We start from the raw sequence: 23,438 nt of genomic DNA on the forward strand, positions 1-23,438 counted from the left end.
AGCTGGTCCTGGGCACCAGGCCAAACACCGCTGCAGCGGAGGAGGAGGGTGGAGGGCTGGGCTAGGGGCCACAGAGGGAGTCCTCCCCCTGTTTCAGCACAGGAAAACACCTCTGTGCCTGAGCCCTGCAGCAGCACTCACAGGCTCAAGCCACAGCTGAGGGGTGAAGGAAGGGGCAGTAGTCCCCGAGGAACTGGTGCTGGGGCCACCCCCACCCTTCAAGAAACACCAGGAGCCCCTGCCTCACCATGGCCCACCCTAATCCTTTGAGGAGCCCAAACCAGACAACTCCTCCACAGGGCCAGTGATCCAACCCTGGTGACACTTTCATTCCCTGCTTGAGGAATGCAAGGCCAGGGCTGCATCACTGCTGCTCATGGCTAGATGATGCTCTGCATCTGCCCCAAGGGATTCAGGACACGTCCTCCCTTCCCTGGGAAAATGCTTATGCAAAGTGGGAACATTGAGAGGGAGCAGCAGCAGCTTTGGTCCATCGAAGGATGGTTAGCAGGGATGGCCATCAGGCTAACCTCCATCCAAACACCAGCCCAAGCCCACCACAACCCTCCTGGAGCTCAAGGAAGATGGCATTTAGGATCTCAGGCTCCAGTGGGGTTCACCCCACCAGCAGAACCGTCTCCTCCAGGCTCAGCCCTGGGCTGAGCAATAGCAGCAGCACACAGGGCTTGGCCCAGGCTCAGGGCAGCGCTAGGCTGGAAGGAATGTGGGGCCAGCAGCCAAGTCCGCCTGCAGAGATAATCCGAAGCGGAAAGAGCTTGTCCGATGTGCACTGTGAAAGGGGGGAAGGACCAGCTGGAGCAGGAGGCAATGGCATGGGGCTCATACCCTGCAAAGTAATTGCTGGATCAGATTCACCTCTACAAAGCCACCCCTGGCACCAAGAAGTGCCCCAGGAACCTCTTCCCAAGACACGAAGGGGGGCAAGGGGCCTCGTTTCTTCCCAGGGGAAGCCAGCAGAGGAGTGAACAGCAGGCTGCAGAGCTGCTGCCAGCCATCACTGGCTCTCTGCCCTGAGTTTTTTTCCATCCAGAGAGACACAAAGGCACAGCTGGAAGTCTGGCATGCCAGTCCTTCAGCAGCAATTACACAAGAAGGGCTGAGCCCAGTGGTGGATGGCTCTGGGTGCTGCTGGAACAGAAGCCCCCAGCCTGTAGTCAAGTGGGACTCACTGCCCTTGGCCCAAGTAAGAGACTATGCCAGGGCTTATCCACCCACGAACACTCACATGGGAGTGCAAACCCAGATTTTGGCTACAAAAATGGAGGCATAACACTTCCCTGGCTTGCTGCTCCCTAGCAGGGACAAAGCAGGAGCTTCAGGCCTTCCGCTCACCGTGAGTCTGTAAACACTCATGGCCCCAGCCTTGGCCGGCGGGTACGTGCCTTTGGCTGCATCTCCTCCCTGCTCTTCTGTCATCCCTAGGAAATGCTGATATCAGGGCTGCCAAATCAGCAGCTCCAAGCAAGGCATGCTGTTTGGAGGCCTGGAGGAGACACAGCCAATACTCCATGTCAGGCAGAGGCTCCCAGGGCTCCTGCCTCACAGCCAGCAGCTGCATGCATTGCTGAACCATGGAGGTCTGCAGTTCATTCATTCCCCCCTCACCCCCCTGTGCTTTGGGGAGTCTCTGGATTCAAATCCCAAAAAGCAAAGGAGAATGGCATCTGTAGTGACATCAAGCTGGAAACACACTGCATACTCCCACGGCTTGGCATAGGGTGGATCAGAGCTCCCACTGCTCCAGGATTTCCTAAAGCAGAGAAAACAGGAGAAACTGCCACAGCAACAAGCATTTGAATGGACTGAGTGAGCTATGGCTGGGCTAGCACAGCTGGCCTAGTGATCATATATCCAAGCACTCCCAAGGAAGATGAAGTCCTGGAAGAAGTTCTTGGACTCAAAGCTCTAGATAACAAGCAGGGCTGTCAACCATGACTCTGCACCCTGTACAGGAGCCAAGAGAGCACAACTGACCCCTTCAGCCGCTGTGTGCAGATACGCTTTGCATTCGCCCCTTCCCCAATAGCAGGACCCACTGGACCAGGGATTAGATACCTCCAGCTTCTTCCAGCCCTGGTGGCAAGGGCTGAGCAGTAGATCATGGAGGTGTGGGCTGCAGGGACTGAGAAAATCCTAGCACACAAGGGACCAGTGCTTTCAGGCAGCAGCGAGGCAGGGCTGCCCAGAGAGGGTCTGGGGATCAGCCAGCTGCCTTCCTGCCTGCCACAGCTGCATCATGCTGACTGGAAGACTATCCCTTCTCCAGGAAAAACAGAAATGGAGTACAAATAGGGATATCCTTGGATTTCACAGGCCAGGGAGTTTTTCAGGAAGGGCTGAGCTCTGTTGGGCAAGAAACAATGAATCAGAGGGAGTTCAAAACAGTGTACCTCAGAGGAAGAGTTAGTAAGCCACCCCAGGCACTCATTGCTGCAGCCTTTTGTTGTCTGATGACTTCACTTCCCCCGTCTGGCTCAAGCGTGGGGAAAGCCCGATGACAGCATGTGAAGAGGAATCATCCCGGGAAGAGGAATTATCCTGGTTTTAGCACTTGACTGTACACAGCTCTGTGCCAGAGTCCCCACATGCCAGAGCCAGAGTTCAGTGACTGCACAGGGAGCCAAGGAGCAGCATGGGGGCACAGATGGCTCCACTGCAGGGCTGAGCAGCCAGAGGAGGGTTCACAAAGGTGGCAGCTGGTGCTGCCCCACTGTCCTTGGGCTGGACATCAAAGTGTCATACCCATACCATGAGCAAACAGGTGCTTTTCCTTAGAAATCAGACACTGTGCATCCGAGTGCCTGGAGCACACTTCCTTCACTGAGGGGAAGGCTCACCAGCATGGTTTGTAGAACCATTCCCTCACTAGTCCTGATTATACTGGTCTGCCTGCTGCGAGCAGATAGATGCCTGCGTGGCACCGTGCGACAGTGCTGGAGCTGGCACAGCACTAAGTGGTCATTACAGCTGTCCAACCAAGAGCCTAAATTTGTAACAACTGTCTCCTCTTAAACACTACATGCACACACCCAGAACCACCACCGAGAAAGCCTCCTGTTGGTTTTGTGCTTCTCTCAAACACATTTCAACAAACATTCTGAAGTGTCTGTTTATGAATCCAGTCAGAGTTCACTTTCCACCACTTGCAATGACTCGCATTTCTGCTTCTTTAGAGATGGCTCTGACTCCCATTTAATCAGATTTGCTAAACCTCACCAGCAAGACAATGATCATTTAACACCACAGAAGCACATTGTTCCTTTTCAGAGCCTGGAAGAGGAATTTAAACCCAGCAGCAGCAGAGCACCCTGAAACAAAGCAGTCACAGTTTATTCTCACTGTTAGAGCAACACACAGGGAACCAGCCATAAACCTGCAGCAAATGCCAGCTTTCTTCATCTTGTCTGTCAAGGCATTCAAAGGCCATCCAGGAAATTCTTAATAGTTAGAAAGTCAGTAAGGACTCCTGGAATAGACACTCTCTGGCCCAAGAAGCCAGGGAACCACACCCAGAGGTTTTTAAGCACAACATCAGAGCTTTTAGAAAAAGTTAAATCCCATAATGTGGATAAAAGCTAATAGTTAAATCCAAGAGTTACCAAAGCACAGGCAGTCTGACAGCTACCAGTCAACTTATGAACTGAAATGTTCAGACTTCTCAAAATTTTAATATAATTTTAGTATAAAGACCAAAACCCACATGATTGCCTTGTAGTTGCCTTTCCACATCAACACTTGAATGGGCTGGGAGTAGCACTACGTAATAAGGTAAAAAATAGCAAGACTGAAAATGCAACTGCACACTCCAAGTTGATGGATTTGTGTCCATTACTCAGCCAACTTCAAAACAGAGGTGACACTTCACAGCCCTCAGTTCAGACAGGCTCCCTGCCCCTTGACAGCACGGTGCTGTTTTGCTAGCCAAGCCCACTAGAAACCATTCCTTTCTCTCCCAGCTGAGTCAAGAGCAGCTCTCAAACAAATTCATCCCTGTGAAGCCCATCCTCAGTCCTGGGCATCCGCCTGGAATTCCAGTTTCAAGACTTCTTGCATCATGCAGCCAGTAACACCTTGTTTTTTCAGACCACTGGCCAAAGTTTAAGGATGAAAGTGTTTACTTTGAATTCAGAGTTGTAGTAACTTTACAAGATTTCCAGAAAACCTCCAAGCAAACAAAAACATACATCAAGATTATACTTCCCAGCTCAGCATCTTCCTCTGTTGTTAGCTTTAATTGGTACCCCTTCCTCCTGCCACGTCCTGGAAAGCAGCTGAGGACAGAAAGCAGAAGGCAAGACACTTGCACTATACCATTCTGCCTACATCCCCACTGTTTAAAGGTCGTTCAGAGCATCTCCTCCCAAAAATACCATTTGTTTTCTCAATAAGGAGACAAAATACTGCAGGCATATAAGGTATATAAGGTATAAGCACTGGAGTACTTTGGGCAATCTCTAAAGCACAGTTGAAGCCATGTTCCTATGTAAGAATTCTTATGTTGATGGCATTCCATCTGAGCAGTGAACACTCAGCAGGCAGCAGTCTCTGGCAGGGACAGGGCTGCAGTCCAAAGCAGGAAACCCACAGCACACATGTAGAGGTGACCACAGATACTTTCATCTCACCATCTGGGTTTGTGCACCAAGTGCTGTAGCAATTTACAGTGATTACAGCCACTCTTGGCAAATGCTGTGAGGTGCATAAAACTCATTTCCATTATGTTGTAAAGCCAAGGTCTTTATGGTCTTTGCTATGAATATTTGTAATCCAGATCTGAATCGAGTATTAACTGCTCAAAGGTTCAAAAAGCATCCAGGGAACACTTCTAGTTCTTTTTTGGGCTAGATTTCTCTATCTTCTCAATACTCTTATCAGAACTACAGGTTGAACAGGAATATTTCTGGAGTGCAAGAGTTGCCTGGTTTTACCCATCACATACAGACTGAGCATAATGACTACAGTCTGGAGTGCTAAAATCAAACTGTGAAGGCACAAGAATAGCTGGCAATAAGTAACTCTGGGATTTAAATAGGGTTTAGCACGGCTGTGAGCTGGAACCTCATCCCACCAGACAAGAGTAGTTAAATCTGTCCCTCTGACACCGTTGGTTTGTGATATGATGCTGGGAGAAGTTTGGACTGTTATATCTGAGAAATGAAACCCAGGCTGTCCAACATCTTCAACATGAGAGTAGGTAAAACTTGGAGTTTCAGGAGGAATTGATGTGGGTGTGCTGATGATTTCCATGTCAGGCACCACTGTTACAGCAGTCTCCCAAGATGATGTGAAGTGCTCCATCACAGGGGATGTCAGAGTCTGGGAGTAAGCTGAGCTGAATGTCTGATATGTCATGGCTGTGGTTGGCAGGCACTCTGTGTCATCGATGCTTAGAGACACAAGAGAAATATTCTGCAGTGCCATTGGGCTGTGGCACATTAGAGATGGCACATTTTTAACTATCCTTGTGTTCTTTTGGAGCCATTCTCGGAAGCCAAGAATTTGGCAATCACATTTCCAAGGGTTGTCATCAAGGACAACTTCTTCCAGCTCAGGTAAAGCAGTAAAGAAGTCTGCAGGAAGAGACTGCAGGTTAGTACTATTCAGGTAAATTTTCTGGAGGTGCTTGAGATTATGAAAGAGGTTTCTAGGAAGAACCTCAAGCCTCGTATCAAAGAGGGAAATGTTCTGCAGTTTCTGAAGGCTCAGAAAGATTCCCTCTGGCAAACTGGAAATATTATTTGTATGCAGAGAAAGGCCCTGCAGTTCATTCAGGCCACTGAACACATTCCTAGGAAGAACCGTAAGCTCTGGGTTAAAACTCAGCACAAGAAGCTCTAAATTTGTTAAGTTACTGAACACAAAATCCGGTATTGTTGAGAGCTCTGTGTTATACAGCCACAGGCTACCAAGATGCCTCATTTCTCCAAATAAAATTTCTGGAAGAGACTTCAGTGGGTTCTTGTACAAGGTCAGTTTAGACAGGTCATGCAAGTGCAAAAAAAGCCCAGAAGGCAAAACCTGTAGCCTGTTTCTGGAGAGTGTCAGGGTTCTCAGTTTATGAAGACAATGAAATGCATCAGGGGCAATGGAATAGATGTTATTGGAATGCAGGAAAAGCTGCTGCAGCTCCTTCAGGCTATCAAACATACCAGACTCTATTGAAGACAGCCTGTTAATATACAGCATCAGCTTCTCAAGCCTGGCTAATGCACTAAATATATTTCTAGGCAGTGTTGCTAAGTAATTTCTTGACAAGTTCAGTACTCTGAGTTTGGTGAGCTTCTTCAGCACGTCACTGGGAAGTGCTGTTAGTTGGTTTTTGTTCAAATAAAGCTCCTGCAAAGCAGCCAGTCTGTCAAACAGATTTTCCTCGATGGATTTCAACCTGTTACTTTCAATGATCAGTTGCTGAAGCTGCACCATGTCGTCAAATGCTCCTGGGGGAAGTTCAACTAGCTTATTATCTAGCAGTTTGAGGACTTTTAGCCTTCCCAAGCCTTTAAAAGCCATTGGTGAAAACAGAGCAATGTTGTTTGAAGACAGGATGAGGTGCTGCAGGTCCACCATCCTCGCAAAAGCATCCTGCAAGTACGATACATTAGCATTTGTTATGTGAATTTCTGTCATGTTGCAAGGCAGATTTAACGATTCCAGGTCTTTTATGTGGGGCCCGGAGCAATGAATTGCATTTTTTGAAGAGCAGTCGCACTTCTCAGGACAAACAGATGCCTCCAACTGGAAGAAAAGCTTGATCATCACTGACAAACTTAACACCAACATCCTTGCTGAAGTGCCAGAAACATTAGCTGTTACAAGAGATAAGAGAGAATCAGGATTTGATCACAGGTAATTTAGCAGCTCACAAAGATGTGTGATTATATCATAAAACCTGCAAATGTGTGCAAAATTTCCCTTGCCCTGAAAGCAAACTTTAAAACCTTTTATTGTTTGCAAATATTTCTAAAGTGCTCAGCATACACTGGGAATACAGATAAATTTACTTTTGTTAATCAAGTATTCCTTGTTTGTATTCGTTTCAGTTAACTACAAAAGTATACAAAAATAACAATGAAACTCTTAAGTAGTCAAAAGACATTTATTTGAACAGAAAAGCATTACAGGATCACAGAATGGTTTGGGTTGGAAGGGACCTTAAGGATCATCTATTTCCAACTGACAGGGGCATCTTCCACTAGACAAGGTTGAGTATATTATACTAAATTGCATGCCAGAAATATTTTCAAAAATTATCAAAAGGTCCTGCAGCCATAGTGTTTTTCTGTGGTAAGTTATCTGAGGTTTAAAAATAAAGCTTAGCCTGCAAAAATAGACAATGGAGGTAAAAAGGTTGTCCTGTATTTTAAGTGGCGAAAAGCAAAAGAGCATTGTCCAGTTAAATCATGTGTCAGCATTTTCAAGTGATGGTTTCTTGGAACAGCCCAGGAACACACAAGAAGGAACAGGCTATTTCTGACACAGTCTGAAATAACACAGAAGACCCCATGAGGCACAGGACAGTAGTGAGCCTCTGATAACCAACGAGTCTCATTTCAACAGCTTAACGCTATCAGCAGTGGTGTCAAAAATACAGTGAAATGAGAGGAAAGAAGTGCATGAAGTTAGATGGAAAGTTGTAGCAATAAAGGCAGATCTGCATGAAACACACCACAAAGTTGGAAAGTTGCATACATTTCCAAACAAAGAACGGAACAGGAAAGCAATCATTGTAGCTATAAATGGCAATATTTAAAAGAGCAAGTCAAACAGAAACCCTCCATCTAGAAATACTTTATGAAATCAACAAGTCCAAGTGTATCAGAAACCTGGATATCAAGCACCTGGCTGAGCAGCAGAATAAGCAGCAGGTGGAATAGCTACACAACCTCCCCAGACATAACTAGAATAGCTGACACTGTGTCAGTCTTCTGCAGCAGCAACATGTGGGGAGAGGAAGGCTCCATCCCCACATACCCTTTTTTAGGGGCAAGGATGAAGCTCTCCCATACCAACCCCACAGACAGGCATGGGTACAACCCCCATCACCTAAAGAGAGGTCAGGAGGGATAGCAGTGCTTCTCACACTCGTGAACTGCTAACAAGAACATACCACTATGGACCAAAATCAGCTGCAGATCAGATCCAAACCAGCTACTGCATTTAAAAAAAAAAAAAAAAAAGGGAGTGCTTTAGAAAAAATTTAAAAATTTACATTCAGAGCACTGAAGTCTAGTGAAATCTCCATCTCTCCCTTATGAAGGGAAGGACATGGCACTTAGTGCTATCAACAACCAGCAACATGGTACCACAAAGCAAGTACTCAGTGGGCTTCCCACAACTCATTGAATGAGACATATGTATCACCAAAAAATAGCATGAGATTTCACTCTTCTGAAGGTCTTTTACACGTCAAAAATCTTTCAGAGAATCTCACCCTCCTAGTAATCTTCCCTATCCCAAAACTCTCTCTTATAAGCCAGTGATGCTTTTACCTCAATAAATTTGTAACTCAGCCTGTCCCTGATCCTACCTGCACCCATGAGCAGAACCTCCATCCAGAAGCACACTAAGAAATTTCTGTTTCAAGTCCTGACTGGCATCTCAACCTGCACCAACTTAACTCAAGACTACAGCAGAACTACAGGATTTAGTGAGATGAGAGAAATAAGGATCTAGAGAACCAAATGGGCGGAAAAAACCCTATTTGTTATGCTAGAAACTGCAAATGCAGGTCCCTTGGAAGGCATGACTACAGGCCAGTCTGTAAAATCAGAAACAGACTAACACTACGTCAGGGGTTTGTGATGTCTGTTTTCCTGGTCTTATAGCAAAAGAGAAGAGAGTGTACAAGAAGACAAGGTTAGATGCTCAGATATGATAGAAAGCACTAGTTTTTATGAACGAACAATGAAATGGTAGAAATTCTTTGCAAGATAAGAAGGCTACAAGTGCTGGCACAAGAACTGAATAAGTCTATGGGTCTCAAACATCTAGAGATGCTAACAGTATTTTTTAAAGAAATATTTAAAGATTTTAACAGTACAGAATACAGTAATACCCACAATAAAGATCGTAATTATACATTCTCATGCATTAAAATTCTCTCAAAACCTCATGTGAGACACCTGGCATTCCAGAAAAGGCACCAGCCTGGCTGGTCGTTTACTATGGTCTGGTGTACAGCCTTTTTCCCTTTCAGTTGCCCCATAATATTTCTCAAGACTACAAAAGGATGACAGAAGCAACACATAAATACTGCTACTATATTAAAAGTCTCAAATCAGTTTTGAACTTAGTTTTATAGAACACTGAGCACATGTATTGCTTACAGTAGTGCTTACCTCTTTTACTGTCTTGCAAGTTCCTAAACTCATACAAGCATGAGAAAGGAATTTTGAGCTGTACCTTAGAAACTTATCTGCTTTTTAAAGGAACTTACTAGGAGCAGAGCATGCAATCAGGCTTCACCATGACACTGCACTTTAAATGGGAAGTAAAACAACAAAACGCATCCTCTAGATAACACTTTCACCCGTATTTGCCCAGTTACTGAGACAGGCCAAAGGCCAAACAATATTTTAACCTTCAGAGCAGATTTCTGCCTACAATTGTGCAAGCAACCAACTTCCACAGGTTGCATGTAACTCCAAAATTAGAGCTTGAAGCCACTCACACAACAGAACAAAGTTTTAAGTCACAGACACATCAGCATAAAACCTACTTGTAGCTTCTTTGACAGTGATATTGGAGTTTGTAATTCAGCCAACCCAAAGCAAATCTAGGAGAAGTCAGAAATCTACATTTCAATGTTAAATGTGATCAGAAACTTCAGATTGGTTAAGACAGTTTCACCAGTCTGTTACACAGGTTTTGAAGGAGTGGACACATCCACTTTAAACAAACAAGTGCTCGTACCTTCACAAAGGTGCTCTGACTTTTACTTTCTTGCAGGATTGGAGTCAAAGCAATTTCAGTAAGGAATGAAGGGATTTTTTTACTTAATGGTTTAGCTAAGCATTCCAAGGCTGACATGTTTTGTTTCTGTTTTTCCTCAAAGTCTTCTGGAGTGGCAGGCCAACAAAACCTAAAACCTGAAATATGCTGAAAGAGAGAAGGCAAGTTTTAAAAATAGAAGCTTGAAATTGAAAGAGTAAGTTTTTGTTTTTAAGTAAAAAGGCATTTTAAGTATCTTGTCTTCAAGTTTAAAATAATGTTCTCTGCCAATGACTGTTTCAATGGAAGGTGAGCCACAGGATGGAAAAGATGTCTTCATTTCCATGTGATTTTTCTGAAGATGACCATGACAATGTTGACAGCTCCGATCATGCCACCCTCATGTCAAAACAGATGGAACATCTGAATAACCAAAGGTGGAAACAAGTTGCTATCATATGTACAAGGTCTGGCTTTAGAATGTAAAGCTGCAGTCAGTATGATGCCACAGCAGAACACTAACACAGCATCCACCCTTCCCACCCCCATCTGCAAAAACACAGAGGCGCTGAGCAAGGTATCCATGACATCAGAGGGAGTAAGCCTGTGTTCTTTAACAAGCTTTGGATCTAATTCTGTAAAGAATAATTAAGAACAATTTCATGAAACTAATGAGAAGAGTTAAAATATCCATTCATTTTAATTTTATTTTCAAAGAGCTTCAGTCACAAAAATGATTTACAAGTCTATTTACAATTCTATTATACAGTTACTTATGTATGCCTCCTGACAACAGGGTACCATTCTAGAGCAGCAATACATATTTTAAATACAAAGATGTAGTATCATTTCAGATCTAAAAATAAAAAGGAAGCTGAGCTTCTAGAGAGCGCTGTAATGATGAACATTTTAATCTGTGTTAGGCTTGAGGAATTAATGACAAACTAAGTAGTTTCTGGTTCACATAATTATTAAACAAGCTGCAGTTTGTTGAAAATAGTTTTAAAAACCTGAAGCTTTACTGTATATAAAATCAACATATTCAAGACTCTAAAAATTGTCAAAAACCCACAGCTTTCCCTTAGACATACAAAACCCTAAGTTTACAATTCAGAATTTCATGGGAGAAATCCTACAGGACTTGAGCTCTCTCATTTTGTGATGACCAACATAAGCATTAAAAATTTGCAGCATAAAAAGGACTCCACATCTGCTTAGTATTATACTGCATACACATATACAGTACAGGATTATTTACCCAATTTGGGATGACTGTTCAGCACAACCTTTAGGAAGAAAGAAAAAAATAAATAGAATTAAAAATCCAACAACTTTTAAAAAGTGCAACAGTAAGAGTTTCCAATTTAAAGTGATGATGAATATGGACAGTCAGTTCTGTGGGGTTTTTTTAGCCGCTTCTATTCAAGCATTATTTGCAGCATTTTCTTTTTACAGTAGATTTAGTTCTATAGTACAGGAAACTAGAGTTACTACTAATTGAATCTGAAGGGAAAGGAAAAAAAAACTTTAAAAACAACCCTGAGGGATACAATTTCATGATCTTGTAATTTATTTCTAAAAAGTAACATTTATTATTTAGCAATTGCTTTTCTGGATAGACCAGTCCTTTAAGTATGTGCATAAATAATATTTAAAAATCAGTAATATTTACAAATCCTAATACATCAAAATAAAATACGTACAGATTAAAGTCTGCATACACAAATAATTTAATAATAAATCAAACTCCTCAACATAAGGCCAAAATATACAGCAGGAAGAAAATGTCTACCCAGTATCTAGTGGAGCTCACTAACTTGGTCTGTTCAACTGAATTTAGATTTCCAAGATGAACACTAGAAGAGATTTTTTTCACAACAAAATTAATTTAATCTTACTTCAAAACAGAAACTGAATACACTAGTGCAGATCTAGCTCGCTGCATTTCTGAAAACCAAAAAAATTAAACTGCTCAAAATGAGAAAAATTATAGGTGGTCAAATTCAGCTTTTGGGCAGGAAGGCATAAATCCCAATAATTGCAGAAAATGCAAAAGCTTATTTTGTGGCTGAACTTGCAACAAGACAGATTCTCAGAAAAGCTGATTTATTATTCTTGACTAAGTGTCAGAGCTCAAGCATGCAACCTCAGGAACATTTACCAACCCTGAACGCAGAGCTGGAGGAAACAAGCTCCCATTTGCAAAACATTCAAGTTTACTACGCTCATGAGCCATGAGTCACTCAGTTAAGTGGAGACACTTGGCAATTTCTGTTTTAGTAAGAGTTCCCTAAAATGCTCTCTGAAGACAAGCCCACCTTAATAAGCTGTTTCCTCCTCACTTTCCAGGTAAGTCTAATAAACTAGGATAAGACTGAAAAACTAGCTTCAGAAACCAAACAGGCTGAGAGAAATTACCAGTTTAGGGAAAGTATTAAGCAAAAGCATATAAAAGGGACAGACACAAATATTTTCTTTCAGTTCTCATGGAACAGCAAATCTAAAATGGTCAATGAAATGGAAAGCAGAAGCTTATGCGTTTAAGGATAAGTCACAGCTCCCAGGTCCAAGATGCATAGCTTCACAACATTTTTCAACTAAAATATTATTTTTGTTTAGATTTGAATACTACTTACGCAGCTAAGAATTATTCTTCATCAGTTATTCCATGCTACAAAGGTTTTGTAAAATCAACAGTGGTAGAAATTAGCCAACTGACTCAGGTTCATGACTAATTAATTTATCCAAGTCCACAACTGCAGACCCCTTAAAAGCTACCAGCGTTGTTTGATGTTTATGACCTTACAAAGCCAGGATAATAAGAACACTGCTCTGTTGAATGAATGCTAAGAAAACCACTTCCCCCTTCCCCCTGCTCCACTCCTCAAAAACAAACAACAACAACAGAAATCAGGAAAGGAGTTGACAGCTGGACTGGAAGATAGTACACCATATGCATACTATTTATGAGGAGCAATAACTTCAACAACCAAATTCTAGAAAAAGGTCTTCCAAACCATTTAGCACCACTTTTAAATTCCCTGTTGGCACAGTATATTCAAAACTGCAGAAACCACAACATGATTGACATTAACATGGTTAATGGTTGGACTTGATGCTCTTGAAGGTCTTTTCCAACCTTAATGATTCTATGAGCAGCAGGGCACTGTCCATACTGCCTAACAGAACAGCACAAGGGAATTAGGCCTGATCTGAAAAATTCTGCTTATTAAAACAAGGCTGGAATGGAATTGTCTCCACAGGAATTTTAAAGAACAAAACAAAACAAGACAACCCAGAAAAACAAGAAAGAAAGGAAAAATAAAGAAAAAAATCCCTAACACCAAAACCTCAAATTCCATCATCAGAATATACATACTTCAAAACAATCCCAGCCGGCCAGTGAGTTTGGGGCCCTCATTCCATGACTACTCTAAAGGACCTGACTTCCTTCTCTAAAGGATCTCTACAGAATCATGACTTCTTCAGACCCCAGATCCCCTCCCAAAGCTTGGAGGTGTCTGAACCAGTCAGTTGCATCTGGTCAAAAACAGACTGATCAAAACTCAGTATTTATCATCTTCCCAGAGACACCAAAGAAGACTTTTCCAAACATTTATGAAGTTGACAATGGTTCGGAAATAAGTAATCTATGGTTTAAAAAAACAACAACAACAAAGTTTTAAGCCTTGCAAGTCAAAGCACTGCCTGCCTCTACCTTTGCAGACTATTTTTCTAGTGGTCTTGTGTTCTGATACTGCCTCATGGCAAAATGATGTATGGCTACCCCTAGTGCTTAAGCAGCATTAGTGGTGATGCAAGCTTTTCTTTTCCTTTTTTTTTTTTTTTTTCCCAATAAATAAAATCTGCATAAGCCTTATTGTTCTGCAGCAAGACAGACTTTAGCTCAATTTTCTCTTAATTTTGTTTCATACAGCTACATGTAGCGCTTAAGACACTGGCAGACTCTTTGACATGCCTATGTCCTTAATGTGCACAAATCCCAAGCATGTGCATGTGACAATAGACCTCCCTCCCACTCCCATATCCCTTGCAGCAGTAACTCTGGCCTTACCACTTCAAGGTATATAGGAAAATTATCTTAGATTTACAAAAAAACATGGTCCACAAAGGAATAATCCAACCCTTCTGCTGGAAAAGGCAAGGTCTATGGAGAAATGCATAGTTAAATGTAATAAAACATGACAGAGAAGAAAGTGTTTAGATTCTCCATCCTTCTTTCTCCATAAACTTTAGAGTGCAGCCAAACGGCTTCTCCCCTGGAGGCCACCTAAGCCCTTCCTTGTGGTTAGCTAGAAAAGAAGTCAAGAAACCACATGAAAGATATGTGCTGATTTCTTAAGGACAGAGCATATTGCTTCAACAGCATTCCCAATTCCTGCTGTGGCAGACTAAAGAATTGAACTTAGAACCCAAACGTTACACCTGGAAACACTCCTTACTAATAGGGACAAACTTAGAGGTACAAACACATAAACTTTAGAACCGTTCTGAGCCACAAAACTTTTCATCAGTCAAATAAAAACCAACCAATCAACTAAAATAACCCCGACCAACAACAAAAAAAAAACCCACAAAAAAACCAAACACAAAGAACCCCAAAACCATGACAAGGTTATTATGCACCTCTAGTACAGCCATGAAACCATTACATCATAGGGTTTACATGAACACATGCCCAGATAAGCAGGTTAGAACAACTATTAAGATACTCCAGGCAAATAACGTGAACCTGTTTTAACTGCCCTGCAGTTTAAACCTTCAAATGCATCTCATTTAGGAACAATGAAATCTGAAAGAAGGTGGAAGGAAACACAATCATTTTTGTTATGCCTAAGGTAACCTACATTTTTAAAATGTATAGCCATAAGACGCCTGGCCCTGAATTTTGTATTCAGAGAGACAAAACAGTTGGAAATATCTGCATTAGAATTTGACATTTAGCACACTGCAGTTTCAAATAAAGCCTTAAAATTACATTCTTCTGAATACTACTAAAGATACATGCCACCAAGATCCACTGCTACGTTACAGTGATGATTTGATATGAACCATTTTCTTGGGATGGTACTTTTGCTTCTGTTGTTGTCCTGGGTTTTGGTGGCCATTCTGGGTCAACCAGCAGTTCCTGAGCTAGATGCATATACTTGGCTTTTGGTGTCTTCTCTCTGCAACCAAACAGGGAAGAAAGGAGACAGACTCCACAGCGGTCCCCAGCCTCCTGCAGAAGTGAACAGATTTGAAAATTGGATTACCATAAAAAAATAATGTCATTAACAATACAGTAAAACACTAGAAGAAAAACTATTATTTCAGTCTTTAATTTACTATTTCATTGTCACATGGGACCTGTGGTACAGAAACTCTTCTGTTGTGTCATCTCTTCTATACTACGGTACCAATGACATTCAAAAAACATTAAGAAAAAACAAGTATTCTACATTATTGTAACATCTAAGACCACCAACAGTTTTTATACATATTTTGTAGTAATTTCGATAACCACAGACACAACAGGCAACATTAAATGATTTTACTGTTGGAGAATAAAAGCCTGGTCTAGAAAAAGCAAATTCCCAAAATCTCAGAACACTTCTTAAGCCATGAATTGTTAAACTGCAGGCAGCCAGTCAGACAAAAGTAGCAGAATTTAACTTGCTGATAAGTGAAATCTAAATAGTGCAGGTATTAATAGCTATTAGAAAAGACACAAATTATTGAATTTAAGTCTTCTTTCCTATGCCTCCTCTCCCAGTCTTACATGCATGTAATTTAATTAGCTGGGGAGGAGAAACACCATACCTCACTCTCAAGACTGAATCCCTCTCATGTCTCAGAGAGCACCTATAGTCTGCAGGGCTGACATTTCAATGGTAATCTATTCTATAGTTTTCATCAAGCTCTAAATTTCTATCAATTGGTGAATCAAACCAAACATGAGCTTTGAGCACAGTTTCCATTCTTCACTGAACACAAAACAGTTTGTTCTACAACAGCCTCAAAAGGACAAACATAAATCTGAAGTGAATACATTTAATAAAATTCAGTGCTGAGAAGTAAATAATTGTAATTGTAGCAAGCACAAGTGAACAATTACCCAAAAGTAATAGGCCAACAGGCTTAATAAAAGTAGTTTTTATGGGATTCACATAGGTTTCTTTCATGTGTTAACAGCAGAGGGGCAGACCAGACCAAAATTCATGGTCACTTTAAAAATCTTTCAGTGTTCCAAACCATGTGAAATTTTAACAATGTATTTTCATTTCATCTTGTTTTGTTTCATTTGTACATGCTAAAAATTACTGCTCTCAGACAATGATCTAAAACTCCAAACCAAATTAATTTATTTTATTAGCTTCTGAGGAAATCAAGATGTTCCCAGTCCTAGCATGCTAACTTGTGACAACATAAATAAAATCTGCAAATGTGCAAACTGAAGTTAAAGTGAGAAAAGTCTTAAAGCAATCCTCTAGGTTTGCTTCATAGTTCCTGCACACACACTAAACTCTTTCAGTGTCAATATAGAAAAAAATATAAACCCAGAAGCCTTTCCTTTTAATATCCTAGTTACAGAAATCTAATTTAAGCAGACTTAAGCTAAAGATAAGGCAACAGACACTTATAGCTAATTAAGAGACAAAACCAAATTAAGCCACATGCACTCAAACGATGACAGCAAAATACTCGTCTCCAACCTGAGGCGGCTGGGGTATGGTGAGGCGAGATTCTCCTTGTTTGTCTCGATTGAACACAACCTTCCAAAGGATCATATCAAGGAGGACATTCTGTGAGACATTACAGTGAGCGGGAAGAGTTAAAGAAACTAATGATCATTTGTTGTTAGTGTGCACATTACAAATAAAACCTGCAATAGTGCATTAGGCATAACTAATTCAGTGCTGAGCAAAATGGAGAGTTTACGCTACTTGTCGGTACTTTTGTGATAAATGTTTTCATTATTAAATTGCTCACATGAAACTTAAGAATATGAACACGTCCTTTATATCAACAGCAACAATAACCAAAACTGCATCCATCAATATGGGTAAAAATCATAAATACACATTCTTAATGTGTTTCAATACCCTAAAAATCTGTGAAGCACCACATGAAGACATGAGTGCTTAGAGCAGTTTCCCCATAACCATCTTTAATACATCTTTACAGTGTATTTCATTTTAGAGCTATGCTTTGTTCATAGTCTGTTTTAAACCAGTGACATTCCCAGAACAGTGGCAGTGGGGTGGCAAAGCTGAGCCACCAGCAGGAATGAAGGAATTTGGTAGGCATCATTCCAGGTTTTAAAAGAGGGCAAAATTTGAATAGTATGTTGGGCACATCTGGTTATCCTCATACAGCTGCATGGGTAAACTCAAGAGCTTTGAGCAAATCTGACAACAGAGGTGTGAACCTGTAACTTCCATGGTCTTGAGCCTACAACTCTGATCCTTGGATAGATTCCATTTCTAACATCTGACTAACCTTGGCCATTGAAAATGGGGAGCTGATTAGCCAGACTTTTGTAACAGATTTTTATAATGCTTATGATTTTATAATATACCAGAATCTGACAGTGCTTTTATAAAGCATCTGCCAACAACTCTTCAGCTTGTAAGACATTCATTTCTGAAGCCAGTCTGGTTTAAGCATGTCTATACCAGGCATCAAGGGTGAGGAGGAACAGCTGCTAGGATCTGCCTTTGTTGTGCAATACTTTCTATCATCTGGGAGAAAGAATCTGCATGCTTTGTGAACCTAGTCTGGCATCCACATGGAAGGAGCAAAAGCTTTTCAGAGCATTTCAGAAAACATGTTTGGGACAACCACAGTCAGAAACTATTCCTGTTGTAGAAGCAATGACAAAACTACGTCTGATCATAGCGTGACACAAAAGTGTCACACTGGCAAGTGTGACCAAAGAAGATCCAGTCTCTCATGTATCTCATAATTATGAGACACTTAAAAGAGACAATTACTGAGGAATAGCTCTCAGCAGAACAAATTCTAGGTGATACACAGAGTACCTCATTAAAAGATGGAAGGAGCTGCCACCAGTGGCCTCTCCCAGATACTCAGAAAGTCACCTACTAAGTTTGTAATGAAAAGTGTAGAGAGCAGAAAATCCAGCCAGGCATACAAGAAGAGAAGGACAATGAGCTATACTAAAAGTGCAGGAATGAAATAACCTGGGATTTCTACGTAACACACTGGACCCAAGGAGCTAATACTGCATGACAAAGCTTCAGGGAAGTGTAGAGTAACACTGTGGGATTGGGCAAATGCAGTTCAAGAGGTGGGCTGAAGTTATGGAAGGTAAAGTATGTATTGTAAAACAAGATCTGGGATTCGAGGATCACTAGACAACAGATCAGTTGGACACCTGTAAAACAAATCATTCAGCTTACACTGAAAGCAGAAGAAACTAAGAAACTTCGTCTTTGGTTTAAGACAAAGCATAACGGCCCAAACAATTTGTGCCAAGAAAACTCTAGGTAGGTACTTCAGTAGGACTGAAAACTGAATAGGAGAAAGTATTTCTACCTAGGAGGTTTGTTGTAAGTTTATCAGAAGACAAAAAAAACCATGATTCTGAAGCTTCAGAATAACTCTTTTGTTTCAGTGGTAAAGACAGCAACATACAAATTAAAAGAAGCAAAAAAAAACCCAAACCTATTAAGCATTCACTAATACAAAAAAAAATATGAAAGAATTTAAGGGCATAAAGGAAAAACATCACAAGAAGGGTTAGAGGAGATACAGGACAATGTAAGAAAGGCACAGGAGCTTTAGTAGTGGATAAACTTGTTAAAAACTAGACAGAGGCTAAGAAAATGAGTATCTATTGCCATGTTTTGGAAAAGACAAGCTGTCGCCTGTCATGTGAAAACACTGAAAAACATGTTCCAATAGGCAGCAACATAAGAGCATATTTTGCAAATTCTATTTGGAACAACATTTTAAACACAAAGCCTTGACAATATTGATTCAAGTGTCTGAAAAAAACCATTTGAGTTAATTTTTACTAGGTCAAATAAAAGGGAAAAAACATGTCAATTGGACAGAATATTAACGCTGCAGTACTCTTTGAAGGCCAAAATTATATGATCCAAGCAAATATTATGCTGGTTACATAGAAAGCAATCCCTCACATTGTAATGGAAATACTGATTAGAAGCTGTAGAAAATGTTACTCAGTAAAAATGAGTATTTGTAGTGTGCAAGTGCTAGATAATGTTGGAAGGCTTTTTCATCTTGCAGGAAAAAAGGTGACTCATGACTGCAACCAAAACCCAAACATATTCAGGTTGGAAATGACATCTCAGTTTAACAAAGAAAAGAACTAACCACAGGAATAAATTGCTGACTGTGAATCCAGACTTCTTCTGGAAAATCTACCTGTCAAACTTTGATTCTTGGAAACAACAACAAGGCACCTGGATGAAAGGTAGGGCGTTGTTTCTGCACATACTAACTCTGGAATTACAGCAGAAGAGGTCAACATCCAGAGTGACTGACTTCGGACAAGCTCAGGGATGGAAAAAGCAGATTTCCATGAACGTCTCTACTTCCGGACTTTGATCATATCACACAATCAAGTTACATAGAGCTGTATTATTATTAACAATAAGCTATGTGTTATGACCCAAACGAAGGAAGGTGGGCTCCCCTAAGGATTTTATATAGTTCTCTAGTTACTCTGAAGGGTATTTTAATGTGAATACGATATATTAATATGAAATAGTTGAATTATTAAGTCTTTCAACTCCCCACCCTCACGTTTTAATAAAAAAGGTTTTAAATTTACACTTTTAACACAGAAAATCGTGACACCTTAAATCTAGCCTACTAGGACATTTATAGAAAGACACTCTTAACAAGAAAACGGCAGCCACTCATACTGGCGTACTGTGAGGAGAGACCTTCAAATAAAAGACAAACATACTGCCTGAAAAAAGAACCACTTGGAAGCATTTTTTCCATTTGGATTTCTTACCTCTGTCAGCACAGATACAACTGCATTTAGAATAACGATGATGACAATTCTTAGGCGCCACTCAGGTGGCACACACACAAGCTGCGGAATCAAGTTGCCAGAGGTTAGAAACACATGTGAAGTAAACACACATTCAAAACAGGCTCAGCATTATAAATTCTCCCTTCCCCGCCCACTGATGTGAAGCTAAAGCTCTGCAGGGGTCACGCTTGCCCCAAAGGCAGCCCATCAGTTCCCTGAGGAAGCTGGTACACCCACAGAACTGTTGACTCTCACCTCAAGAAATGCATCAATAGGTTCAACAGGATGCAACATGATGAAAAAGATGAAGACATAAAGAACTATAACAGATAGAACAAACAGAACTGTAAAAGAAGAAAAAAACATCAGAGTTTTAGATCGTTTTTCCATGTATCATGGCTCCATTACTTCCTGGAAACAACCTCTCTTCTCCCTCTAAACCCCTTCCAGGCAAATTTTGGCAGTACTAGTTGTGCTGCTTGCCATAAAGAGACAGAAGGCCTGACTTTTTCTCACTGGCTCACTTGAGTTGAAATGTATATACACATATACTTTACAAACAAAGCAACTATTAACACAAATTCCTCCATACAGTTCATTATTTCCTTAATTCTAGCTGTGATTATCAGAGCATAATTAATTCCTCTACATTCTCCTAGCAACACTATTGCTGCTGAAGTGGCACAACAGAATTGTCAACAAATGCACAGTCACTTGGGAGTTTTATATAAAACTGTATCTACTAAGAAAGGACTTACAATTTTTGTAGCATGGTTGTCTAAAGGGCTTTCCTTTAGAAAAGACAATTGCCACTATGAGGTACTGAAAGCTGGATATAAAAAACAAAGTTGTGTTTTCATAATTTTTAATGTAATGTTCATCATGAATAGTCTCATTCCCATGGTGTGCAGAGCTGGTGTTCTTGGCGTCCAACACATTACATGCACTACAACATAAAAAACATTGAATACTGAGTTATGGAGAAGAGGCAAAGAAAGTCCACTTATTTACAAAAGTAATGACAGAACAAATTACTACAGTAGTAAAAAACCTTAAACTTGAGAACATATTACATGTAGTAAGAAATAACTTGAAACTGTGGAAGGGAGGTAGCAAATTTTGTGAATTCAGAGCTTCAAGTTCTTTTATGCTGCTGGCTAGTAAGTTTTCTATATGAACTATTTAAAAACTATCACTGTAGATAGACTTTAAAGACAGGTAAGAAAACATTGTAATTTAAAAAAAATATTAAAACACTTCTTCATTTGCAAATTGATTTACTGTAACTCTAACAAGAAAATAAAGCTTTATTATATGAAAGAGATAAAATAGATCTGAGCCATTAATTTCAAATTTCTTCTTCAACTGTCCCAAAGTTGAAGAGTCATTAGACCAAGCCATCTGACTGACCCAATTTTGCTTTTCAGCCACTGGGTAGCTCCCATAATCTAGCATGCTTTTCACAAAAAATCAGCAGACTAACAAGCTGCCACACAGAAGTTTTATTTTCAAAGGCCCCAAAGAGGATCAAGAAAGAAGAGAGTAGTTATTGCCTATAGCTTTCTAATCACTACTGTGTCCTGCACAGAGCCACTGTAACACTTACTCAGAGTCTGGTGTCCAAGGCTCATACCAGGACTGCTGTTTGACCCAAAAGAACCCCAAGGTTTGGAAAGCAAGGCAGATGATGATCTGAGACAACACGGAACACAGAAGTGGACCTGAGATAAGACCTGACGGAGGCCTTCGTGCAACAAGCTCTGTCCAAGCAGGGTTCAGACTCACTGCAGAGAGAACAAAAAACAAGTAACACATCATTACGGTTTTCAAGAGCTATCCTGTTCACATTCTGTGGAATTAGAATGGCTTGCTCATGACATCACTTTAAAATTTAGTCCAGAACTGCAAATATTAAACCACTTTGAAAAGATCATAGAGCCCTAGAACAATGCCACAGTGCCTTCTACAGGCTGGTTCCCCAGAAGCATAGCATAGCAGGGGACAGTAGCAGCCATGAGACAAGGAATTAGCAGTGTCTGGCCAAATTCCCTTTGTCTGGCACAAGGACTTACAGCTTGCCTCCTCACTTTTGGACTGCCATTGCTTCAGTTTTTATTATTTTTTTTTAAGAGGTTTTTTGAAACCTCTTTTTTACAGAGGTTTTTACTAACCTTGAAAATGGAATTCTATTGTCAGCCAGTGAATTGAGTGCTATGTTCATATGTGGAATAAAATGTTCCACTAGGCAATACTTTGAGTATAACATTTTGTGGACAGAAATTTAAAGTAAGAACGCAAGGAATCAAAACATTTGAGCGAGATTATATTGCCATAATGCTTGTTTTGATTCCAAAACCAGCTTCCTGTACTGTGAAAACTTAGTTCCCCAAGCTTGTGCCCACAACTTGCTTCTTGTATGAGGACATTTCACAAATTTCAGATGAATCTCATTCAGTACACAGTGGTGGTTTGGGTTTCTAAATGCATAGATGTAGTAGTCATAATATCGTCACTGTATGCCACAGCATTTTCTCAAAACCACATGTAATTAAAGAAAATCTGACCAAGCAAAATCTGGTTCAGAGAGGCCAGCAATGGTAATTCAGTACAATACTTACTAGTAAAGACAACCACCAAGATGATTGCCAAATCAATGAAGAGAAACTGGAAATCTCCCAAGTTGCTCAGGATCTAGAGAGACATCACAACTGAAACATTGGTGATTTCTTCACACCACAAAAAATTTACACTGACACTCTTATGGCAATAAATCTTTAAATTGCACTCTGTAAACAAGACAGTGTCCTGTCAAACTGCCTTCCTTTACCTGCAGGAGTCCTGAATACTGTACAATTCACAGAATAATTCCTGAAGTATCACAGTATGAAACAATTTCCTTTTCAAGATGGATAAGCTATTTGTAATTGAAATTTGCTTGTAATCAAATTTATATTATTGAATCTTACATACCAAGGCATTAGCAGCTTAGGCCCCCAGTTCTTTAAACACCACAGCCTTACTATGTACTCATACAGCTGTCAAAATTTCCACCTCAGAGGTCCTTTAATACCCTACACCTTTAATTTAGTCATAGTACAAATTAAAATGCAGGATTTCTACCACATGCCATGTTGTGAATCCAATCACATTAACAGGAAATACTCCACTTTGCTGCACCCCCCACCCAAATCAATACTTCCAATTTCTTTCAATTCTGATCTAAAAGGAATGCATTGGTCTTTAAAAAAAAGTTAGGCTACTTCAAATGCTGAAAGTTTTTAAATAATTGAGTCTGTATTTTTGTTTGACATACCTGCTTTTTTGGACTTCCCACTGTAGACACTTTCTTTTCACAGCCAATAGTTATTGCCTTTCCTGAATAGATACTTCCATGTATTTTGTACAGTTAATATGAACAAAACCCCCAAAATACTAACAACACTTTTAGTCT

At 40.6% G+C, this 23,438-nt stretch overlaps 2 protein-coding genes across 8 annotated transcripts in view; both read right to left on the minus strand.

Annotated features, from left to right (window-relative positions):
- Positions 1 to 3,654: 3,654 nt before the first annotated feature.
- Positions 3,655 to 10,075, minus strand: LOC146433286 (uncharacterized). Of its 2 annotated transcripts, none has more exons than XM_085069441.1 (2): positions 9,934 to 10,075; positions 3,655 to 6,827 (listed from the first exon to the last, which is right to left on the minus strand). In XM_085069441.1, the coding sequence occupies exon 2, from the start codon at positions 6,799 to 6,801 to the stop codon at positions 4,873 to 4,875; it is 1,929 nt and encodes a 642-aa protein (XP_084925567.1). In that variant the 5' UTR covers positions 6,802 to 6,827; positions 9,934 to 10,075; the 3' UTR covers positions 3,655 to 4,872. The 2 variants fall into 2 exon arrangements, with proteins under 2 accessions (XP_084925567.1, XP_084925566.1); XM_085069440.1 differs by lacking the exon at positions 9,934 to 10,075 and adding an exon at positions 9,360 to 9,427.
- ATP13A3 (ATPase 13A3) overlaps positions 7,099 to 23,438 on the minus strand; it is a 61,181-nt gene continuing 44,841 nt past the window's right edge. For 4 of the 6 annotated variants that reach the window (XM_085069436.1, XM_085069433.1, XM_085069434.1 and 1 more), the window contains 7 exons: positions 22,606 to 22,678; positions 21,594 to 21,771; positions 20,746 to 20,933; positions 20,243 to 20,331; positions 19,967 to 20,047; positions 16,668 to 16,757; positions 10,641 to 15,193 (listed from right to left, as the gene is read on the minus strand). In XM_085069436.1, the coding sequence (XP_084925562.1) occupies positions 14,996 to 15,193; positions 16,668 to 16,757; positions 19,967 to 20,047; positions 20,243 to 20,331; positions 20,746 to 20,933; positions 21,594 to 21,771; positions 22,606 to 22,678 (897 nt within the window). In that variant the 3' untranslated portion in view covers positions 10,641 to 14,995. Of the gene's footprint in view, positions 10,120 to 10,640; positions 15,194 to 16,667; positions 16,758 to 19,966; positions 20,048 to 20,242; positions 20,332 to 20,745; positions 20,934 to 21,593; positions 21,772 to 22,605; positions 22,679 to 23,438 lie in introns of those variants that run through there. The other 2 variants (XM_085069435.1, XM_085069439.1) reach the window with 2 other exon arrangements.

This window comes from Lichenostomus cassidix, chromosome 9, assembly GCF_008360975.1.
Source record: "Lichenostomus cassidix isolate B80296 chromosome 9, HeHo_3.0, whole genome shotgun sequence".
Taxonomy (NCBI): domain Eukaryota; kingdom Metazoa; phylum Chordata; class Aves; order Passeriformes; family Meliphagidae; genus Lichenostomus; species Lichenostomus cassidix.